At 34.0% G+C, this 9,904-nt stretch overlaps 1 protein-coding gene across 1 annotated transcript in view; it reads right to left on the reverse strand.

The window, feature by feature from the left end:
• Positions 1-9,904, reverse strand: part of LOC106466749 (differentially expressed in FDCP 8 homolog) — a 42,729-nt gene that overhangs the window by 10,711 nt on the left and 22,114 nt on the right. Inside the window, exons 6-7 of the mRNA XM_022394823.1 lie at positions 9,116-9,180; positions 5,406-5,505 (exon numbers count right to left, since the gene is read on the reverse strand). Coding sequence (XP_022250531.1) covers positions 5,406-5,505; positions 9,116-9,180 — 165 coding nt within the window. The remainder of the gene's footprint in view (positions 1-5,405; positions 5,506-9,115; positions 9,181-9,904) is intronic.

Here is a 9,904-nt window from a genome sequence, read left to right on the forward strand (position 1 = left end):
CACTGCCACAAAAAAAAAAAAAAGCAAAAATTAAACCTACTCTTTATTTTTTAAAAATTCATAAATTCTCCTCAAATTATTTTATGCACTACTGCAAATGGAAGCTCTATCCATAACTTATCACTCTCTTAGAAAAATTAAACTGTCTTAACTTGAGTAAAAAATGCCTTTTCCAAACCTTAAACTCCTGTCCTATTGTTTTCAGAATATAATAAATAGAAATCAGAGACCTTTATCCATTGATCTCCCAGACAATCTTGTAAATAGAAAAAATAAATATCACCTCTTCTCTTTCTTTGCTCAAGAGAAAATAAGTTAAGAAATCTTAATCTATCCCCATAATTAAGATAACCCTTCAATCCTTGGAATGTTCCTAGTAGGCCGCCTCTAAACCCTTTTCAACAAGCAATATACTTTTAGGTAAGGAGACCAAAACTGTACACAATATTCCAAATAAGGCCTAATTACTAAATACTTTTAAGTTATAGCCAACATATCTATTAACTCTTTCAACACGGGCTTGGTCCCAGGGACCAATCACGTGACCAATTTTACTTGTATGTAGTTTTAGTATTATAAATTTTAATAGTATGTGTACTTTAACAAAATTTGGCAAACTTTTAGTAAACATTACAAGTCATTTGTATGAAAAAAAAAAAAAACAGTTTTTAATGAAGTATTTTTGCTAACAATTTGTCCGTGAATGAATTAAATATTTTTCTGCAAGAGCAAAGTGATTTTTATGTAAAGATTAAAAATACTTCTCATTGTCTCAAAAATCTCAACCTTCATTTTTGTAATCGCTTTAACCTCCTTAGTAAATATGACTTTATATATAGTAAAACTTTATTTCATCTGTTATTACCTCTACCCTAACAGTATATTTTATTCTTCAGCCATTAGACAAATCAAAGTATAACAAAAAGAAATGTTGTACAATCAGAAATAAAATGAGCAGCTTTGCCCTATTTTCTTGATTATTATTCACAAGCTTTTAAAGTACTTCCCTTGAGAGTTTCAACTACTAAGCATTTCACATTTATTTTCTATGTGTATTTTACTGTCTAATACTGAAGTAGAAATCTGCTGAAAAGGAAGCAATAAATTGCCGATTGTGTCAGTGGACTGTTTACGTGACACGGTAATACGATACCTTTGAAAGCACCATAGCACGCACAAAGGGATAGCCGACTTGACCCCTACTTCGAGAAAAGGATGTCTAATGTATTGAATTATATATCTTACAGCGTTTACTAGAAAATTTAACTTTAGTAATCACACTGCACTTAGAATCTGTGAAAACGTTTATACCAACAACAGGATGTGGAAGTCATTGGCTTAGGTATGTATCCTAGTGTTTTACAACAAATATTCTCCAGAGCAATAAGACTTCACCTAGAAATTTAGCAGTATACTGTATAGGTGTACAAAGATCTCATTGGTACACATGGTTGTGAAATCATTCTTCTCTTTCAGCAGACTTATTCATCAACCAATAAATAACCAAGTTTCAAATCTGGTTATTGTTTTGAAAACATTCAAATTCAGTTAAGCACTCTGACTTTGGGTATTTCTCTATACTTTGTTCGAAGACGTAGATAAATTGGTACCAAGCAAATATATTCTACTTGAAGCATATTTCTTGCTACTGACTTTTTACCTAGAAGTAAGTAATTATTATTTATAATATGGCTGAAATCAATAGTTTTAGTATATAATTGTTGACCAAATTACATTATAGCTGTTTCTGTATTTTAGCATAAAATGTACTGCTTCTGAAATATATGATATACATCATGGAATATATATACATGCAAAGAACTAATACAAGTCATATAATACATATAATATTGTTACACAACAGAAAATACATGATGCAAAATATAATATATATGTCATGTTTTTTCTTCTAGAAATGGAAGCTAAAAAAGAACTTCAAGAAAAGTACCAGAAATTGAGAAAGAAAAAGTTCTCTCCGAGGAAGAAATGCAGTTTTTACTGCATGTATCTTTCTCTTCTGATGAAAGTGGCAGTCTGTCAGGGGAATCAGCAGTTGAGGAAGCTGATGCTTCAATTGCTATGCCCTTGATAGAATCAGTGTACAAAACAAAATGGCCTCAGATTGAACCAGCTCTTCTTGATTCTGTCTTATGGACAGATAAAGAAGTAGTTGGAAGGTCTTCCTCAGATGAAGATATACAGGAACCACTCAGGCCAGGTACATTTAGAGAAGCTACACCACCATCACAGAAAAGAGGCAGGGCTAGGAAGTGTAGGGGATGGGGTGGAGCTGCAGTTTGTTCTAGGATTGCCCCTTCCCAGCAGGAGAAGCCTCTCACCTGCAATGATACCTGGACCCGAGTGAAGGTCACTGAGGAGAAACAAAGAAACATACCTCCATTCAACAGAGATGAACTGTGTCCAGGCAGGTTACCTCTTTAAATAAAATTATTGACTTCTTTAAACTTTTAATTACCACAGAAACATTAAATATCAGTTTGCAAACCAGAGATGCCAGCAAGAAGGTGGACCACAGAAAAAAAACAACAAAAAACACAGTAAAATGGACAAATATTACACATTGTGAACTTTTGGCATATTTAGGTTTAACTTTAACAATGGGACTAAAGCCTTATCCTTCTCTTTCTGACTATTGGTCTACCTATTTTCCTTTCCATAATCCTTGGTTTACTAACATTTCTAGGGGCAAGTTTTTAGCTATACACACTTACTTATATTTCAATAATAATACTAATTCTCTTCCTAGAACTGACCCTAACATGATAAACTTTTTTAAGATTAGACTTATCATAGAACTTCTACTAAATTATTTTGTTTCCTTCTACTCTCCTAACAGAGAACTAACCACAGATTAACAGAAGCTGGGCACAGAATGTAGAATTGGTTTCCTTCAATATTTACAAACCTGTCAAACGGGGTATCAAGTTATGGGTCCTGGCAGAAGCTGTGAGTGGATACTGTCTGAAGTTTAAAATCCACACAGGCAAAGGAGGGACAAATGACAGCTAAAGGTTTAGCAGACAATGTTGTGATGGAACTGGTGGACAAATACAACAGACTAAGACACTGGGTTTTCATGGACAACTTTTACACTTCCCCTCGTTTATTTGACAAACTACTGACTATGGGAACCCATGCTTGGGGGAAATGCAGGAAAGACAGATTATTTCCCGCAGCAACTGGTTTCTATAAACCTACAGAGAGGGGAAGCACATTTTTTTTTTTTTTTTAACGTGGAATTCCGACAGCTGTGAAGTGGACTGACAAACGAGACACTTGTGCACTTTCAACTCTACACTCTAATACTATGACAAGAAGATGGAGAGATGCTGAGGTTACAAAACCTCAGTTAATTGTGGACTACAACAAGTTTATGGGAGAGGTGGACCAATGCTTAAGTTACTATTCTACTGGAAGAAGGACAATAAAATGGTATAACTTGACAGTTGTAAATGCTTACATTTCGTACAAACAACAAACCAATCAGCTGACATTATCCCAGAAGGCCTTCAGAATGGACCTGGTCACAGCTCTTATTGAGCCTCTATTTCAAAGCAGACCACTTCTTTTTACACTTCAAATTCACATATAAACTAATTAAAAAAATATATAAACTTACTATATTAGTGCACCCAAAACATCTGTAATTTATTTGGGTGTCTAAAAAAGCTTTATACGAGTTTTAAAAAAATTCCGTTTCTCTTCAGAACAACTTAGTCATCACATTTCAACAGTTTAGGTGAAGTTACAATTTTTTCCTTCAAGCTATTTACAAACAGCTATAAGACTTGCGTACACAAGTAACTGCTCTATCTATTGGTTATAAACTCTTACAAAAATAAAAATAGATGGGACTAGACAAGAGGTTTTGAAAGACTGGAGTAGTAGGAGGAGCCAAACTACTAGACTGGCTAAATATACTTGTATCTCAACAAATCAAAGAGGTTGGAGGTTCTTATTTTTAATTATAACTTGTCAATATCTCCAATTTGAGTTTCTAATTTCTTAATTACTGCACACGTCATATGGTAGGCTTAATTAATTATAAACTGAACAATAATGCAACAGGAAGTGTTATGTGACACACAAAAAATAATATTTACCATTGTTTTTTCTTTATATTTCCTTTTAAATTGAGATATTAAAACATATATAATATTAAAATTTTGCAATATCACCTTCATTTTCATGTGAATTCCTTTGATGTAAGTAATAGCAAAGCTATTTTATAAAATTTTGAAAATTGCTCTCTAAAATGTCATGACGTGCACCCTTTGACTGCCCGTAGCAAAAGAGTTAATACATCCTAAAGTTTTATTAGTTTTCTTACTAACAACAGAGCAATGCCTCAATGGCTTGAATGACTTAACACTATGCCAAGATCCTTTTCTTAAATGATTCTGTTCAGAAGGTTCACATCTATACAATAAACATATTATCCAACTTATGATAACCAAGTGCATTACCTTGCACACATCTACAAGTTAGAGTCAGTTACTAACTGTGTAGTAAGTCAACATCCTTAACACACACACTGAAGTACCCAAATATCTGTCCAAGTTACTAACTGATTCCAGTAACTTTGTAGTAAGCCAACATCCTTATTACCCCTGAAATACCCAAATATTTTTTCAATTTAATAACTGATTTCAGTAACTCTGTAGTACCTCAATATCCTAAATAGAACCAGAAATATCCAAGAGTTTTTAACCAAATCCTTATCTTTCCTATAGTTCTTGCAGGGTTGGTTGGGGGTAGAAGATATATGGGAGTTTTAAAAATGTCAAAGTTATTGGTTTAAGTTTAATTACTGCATTCCACTGGCATTGTACTCAAATCCATTGCAAAAAAAAGCATATTTAATGAATATATGTAAAGGAACAGAGATTTACAAATGATAAAACATTTTTTCACTTCTTCTGGCAGGGTTGTAATTCATAGCATCACAAAAATATAATGTACTTCTGAAAAGCTGATCAAAGTCACTTCTCTAAATGACTTATGTAAATGTGTAAAAAAAAAAAAATTGAACTATAGATACAGGATATATTCAGAACTGTGTCTAGCAATTAAAGAGCTAGATAAAATTGTGTTTGATAACTTCTTTTAATTCAAATTCTTGTGAAATGGCCAGATTTTTCTGGGTTTTTTTTTGTGTGTGAAATTACCATTTTCCCTTCTCTCTCTCTCTCCATGATTTTGTAAGATTACTGGAAAACAGTAGTAAAATAACACTAGGCAAATCTCTGCTAACATAATCTGTTTCCATTAATAAAGATATGTGTGTGTGTCTATATACATATATAAATCAAGAATATATTTTTAACATTGTTGATACAAATAGCTGCATTTTGCATACAGGCTACTTTTAGCCTTATACTTACTGTTAAGAAGCCTGCGCTTACATTCTACGCACTTGTAACATTGAGAAGCAAGTCCCACTTCTGGACATAGATCCATGATATAACTTGGATTTTCAGTTACCTTAAAAAACAAATTTAAATATGTTAAGAAAAATATAAAAATAAACTCCAGCAATAAATTATGTTTCTCAACTGAATTACTGTTGCATACATGATATCTTAAAATATCTAATCAATTTTCTAGTTAAATTGAATTACTAAAAATCACTATAGGTATACAATGATGTTATGCTAATTCAAAGAACAAATAGAAAATACCATTAATCACAAGTAATACACATAAAATGTGCATTGAACCTTTGGCAGGAGCAGTAACTCAAGGCAAAAATCACATTTCAGTTGACTAAACAATTATGGATATTGGTTTACAATTTACTAGAAATTATTATTGGAAGTCAGTTTTATTAAGTATTTTCATATGCTCATCTTTAGTTGTTGTGTTTTATAAAAAAAAAAGTAGAATTTTAGGTTGGATAAAAGAGCCATTTCTTTAAAACATATTTGCTCAATGTTAAAACTGGCAGAGAATCTAAATATATGAAGGGTGATGGTAAGCCTCAGAAGAATTTATCTTGCACTTTTAGTACACAAATAAAATAACAAGATGAAAGTTAACATTTTTCTATCCATGAAAAGATGTATCTCTGAATGTGGTGGTGGGAGAGGGACACCTACTGTCATGTTGTCCCTCTTCAACCACCAGGCAAGATTGAGCAGCCTGGAAGCCAATAGGGACCAGACAATCCAGTGCATCAGTGCAAATGTTCCATGGGTCCTTTAATGACCACTGAAGGGAACGCATGCCCACATCCCCAAAAGAGAGAGAACCACACACACCAGTGGAGAAGGAGATGCCTGTATTAGAAGAATGACCCATTTCATGGCATAAAGGAGGAGGTTGGGCCTGATCGAGAAGTTTATTGAAAAATACCCCTAAATGGACAAGGTAGTGAGTGGGTGTAAGAACAGACTCCTCTGTTTTGAAGAGAAACCAAGCTCACACAGCTTCAGATAAAAGAGCTTGAGTATGAAGTTCTGCCAAGTGGCAGGAAGAAGCCAGTTGTCCATATAGTGGTGAGTGTGAATGCCCAATGAGTGAAGATGACATGAAAACGATTTGACTATCCAGCAAAAGATATATGGGGCAGATGAAAGGCTGAATGGTTAAGCACAAAACTGAAAAATCAAAATATGAAAATAGGCATAGGCAACATCAAACTTTGACATCTTTAAATCCGGTGCAAAGTGCCACCAGAGGGAAAGAAATACTCAACAGTAAACTGATGAGGCTGGAGGAAACAACTGATAGAAGAAAGGCTGATGACAGGTCACCAATTGCCCATCTTTTTTGGTACTACAAATAAACAGTAATAAAAACCCTTGAGAAAGGATTGCCACACTCTACAGCTTCTTTGTGCAGAAGATCCTGGATGGCTTATACTTGACAACTGGAGGTAAGTTGATCCTTGGGGAGGAGAAAGACAATGGGTATGATAGACAATGGAGAAGGAGACATAAAATAAAGGATGACCCACTGATCTGTGGTGAAGGTTTCCCATACAGCCACTAACTCTCTTAGTCGAGCCCCCACACGATCGGACCACATAGGGTAGTCACCAATGCCTTTGTCAGTGCTCCACATGAGCGAAGAATGACCACTGATAAAGGCAAAATCTGCCTTGTTTTCCAATAGAATATGGAGCCAATACAAAAGGTCTAGAAACTTGAATAGAAGATGCAGGAAACCATCCGGTAGAAAATTAGGAAAGGATAGAGGCCAGTGTCAAAAGAGAAGAGTGGAGAAGAGACATTCACCCGAAATTCCATGGAATCTGGAATACCAGCAAAAATCAAATGTCTGGGAAAAGGAGCTTCTCTGAGACTTCTAAGGGTCAAAGAAGGAAGTTGAATGCCCTCAAGCACAGCATCTCTCTCTCCAAACGATTCCAGCAACTAACCAAACAAGAGACCAGGGAAAGAGCAGAAGCTGATAACCTTACCAAAGTAGAAGTCAATAAATGACTAAAATCCTTTGAAAATTGAACAGGAGAGCTGTGACAGGCCTCAGACAACAGTTGCAAAACTGTTGTAAGGGACAGACAAATCAAGGAAACTGAGTTAGGTTAAAAACACAAATGGTGATATCAGGCCTAGAACCCCAATTAGGAAGAAGAGGATCTAACCTCTGAGAATCTAAATATGGGTCCTCCAAGCAATGGAGAGCTAAGACATGCTGATCTGATAAATGGGAAGGACAAAGCATGGCAGCACCCTCTCTCAATTGATCAGCAAATCTCCATTAATGCACAGCAATATCTGGTAAAGGCGGAAAGATTAGGTAATCGGCTGAATGACTTCCCCCAACAAAAAAGGAGAAGAACCATAGGAGAAATGCTCAAGACATTACAAATTTGATGTAATAGTTGTAAAAAGGGTGCAGGTGGTGTGATGTCCATCCAAAAATCATGATTAGCTGTCTGAGCAAAGGAAAGAGCCAGTCCACCCTTGATCCCATTAAAGCTCAGCCTCTGAACCAACAGAAGAAACAGACCTTATGTAAGACTGCCCCTCTCTGCATATGAGGGATTGGATGTTCTCTGTGGAAAGACCCCCCCTTCTAAGGCTAGGTCAACACTAGACTCCAGAAGTGGCAGAGTAGGAGCACTAGGAGACTCCGTGTCAGAGACATGAATGCGAGAACTCATATATAAAACGTCTTTGAATTTTTTTTTGTGGAAAATTAAGAAAATAGTGAATAAACTCAAAACTCAATAAGATGGGTTGAAGAAAAAAAATCATTCAAAGCATAGGTATAACTAAGGTTATACAGCACATAAGAGAAACCTGCAGCAAGCTCATAAAACCATCATTGTAATGTTCTCCCATTCAGAAAAGTGATTAGGAAGTAATAATTGGAAGCTTAGATATACGGATCTGGGGTAGGGAGTGCATAGTTAGGTGGAGAGAATCACAAGATTTAACTTGCTATGAGCAATATTGTGGAGTATAAAGGATGAAACAAGTGAGGAGAGGTTCATACCAACCTTTAGATGGACAGAGAAGAGAAACTTTTGTTGGGATAAAGCTAAAGTGTGAGTTGAGGTAAGTGTGTTTCAGAAATTTACTTTATCAATGTGAATATTAATTGTCTCATTATTTCAGGATACTATAATTACTTGAGCTAATAGAACTTCAAAGAATCAAAATTTCAGTCTTAAACTGGAAAAACTTTCAAATATGGCACATTTACACCTAAGATTAACAAAAAGGTATTAAAAACTGCATACATTGTTACCCTGCAATACTAACTATTAAGTACTAAGTGAACATTTAAATTGATGCACAACAAAGATACAAGTTTAGGTTTATAAAAAGTCACATTTATTGAGTTTCATCTATTTCCAAACATGAGCCTCTTTTGTGATTTAGATTTACAATTTTTGAGGAAAAATAGCATATAACACAAAACAACTGACAAGATTTTAGAGTTTCTTTTTACAACTGGTAGTTTCAATTGGAAATTTTTGTGACAGTAAAACAAATACATATTCTATGAAAATATCAATTTTGTTTATAAAACGTAAAATTCTATCAAGAGACTGATTAATAGTCTCAACTATAGCTTAGATAAAATTATACTTATAATTTTGGAAAAAAAAATTGTAATTTACCTTTAAATAAGCACAGGTTCTGGTGAGAAAGTTAAGACACTTGTTGTGACATTTGAAACTACAGTCTGAAACATAAAATATAGAGCACATTTACCATAAGATAGGTAACTACATTTAATTCACTATTCATTAACAGTAAGAACATTCTTTTAAAACATCACTTCAAATAGGTACAGCCAAATTTATAGTACTTATAGTAATAATTTTTCCCTTTACTACACTTACAATAGCTTTTTTATAGTATATTTTATCACAAATAATCAAATACCATCTTTAACCATTTGTCTCTCAATAACCCATAATATATAAAGATGAGGCTCATCAGAAAATAAAAGTTATTAATAAAACAGGAACTGATACAACAAAAGGTACATTTGAATTACACAAGTGCAATCTATGATGTGAAAATTCTTTACAGTGTTTTCCCATATCATATTTCTATATTACTTAATGTTCCATATGTTAAATGGAAATATTTCCATATTAATGAATACATCAATTGTATATGCATGAAGCTGAATTAAACTGTATATTAATATTACTTTGTGCAATGTACTATCATGTTTCCTAGAAAATATATGAAATTAAATACTGAGATAACCAAAATTGAAATTCTCTCCAAGTGACACTAGTAAAAGCTATACTGGATACATATAATGGCTGGAGACGGCTTAAATGGGTAATGAAAAAAAACTTTAATATAAGTTTAACATGACAGTTAATGTACAACGTGGCGGCAAAACCTTGTCGAAACGTTGAACATTTGCTGTCTTGTTTACCTTTTATTAA

This window comes from Limulus polyphemus, unplaced genomic scaffold, assembly GCF_000517525.1.
Source record: "Limulus polyphemus unplaced genomic scaffold, Limulus_polyphemus-2.1.2 Scaffold2370, whole genome shotgun sequence".
Classification (NCBI taxonomy): Eukaryota; Metazoa; Arthropoda; class Merostomata; order Xiphosura; family Limulidae; genus Limulus; species Limulus polyphemus.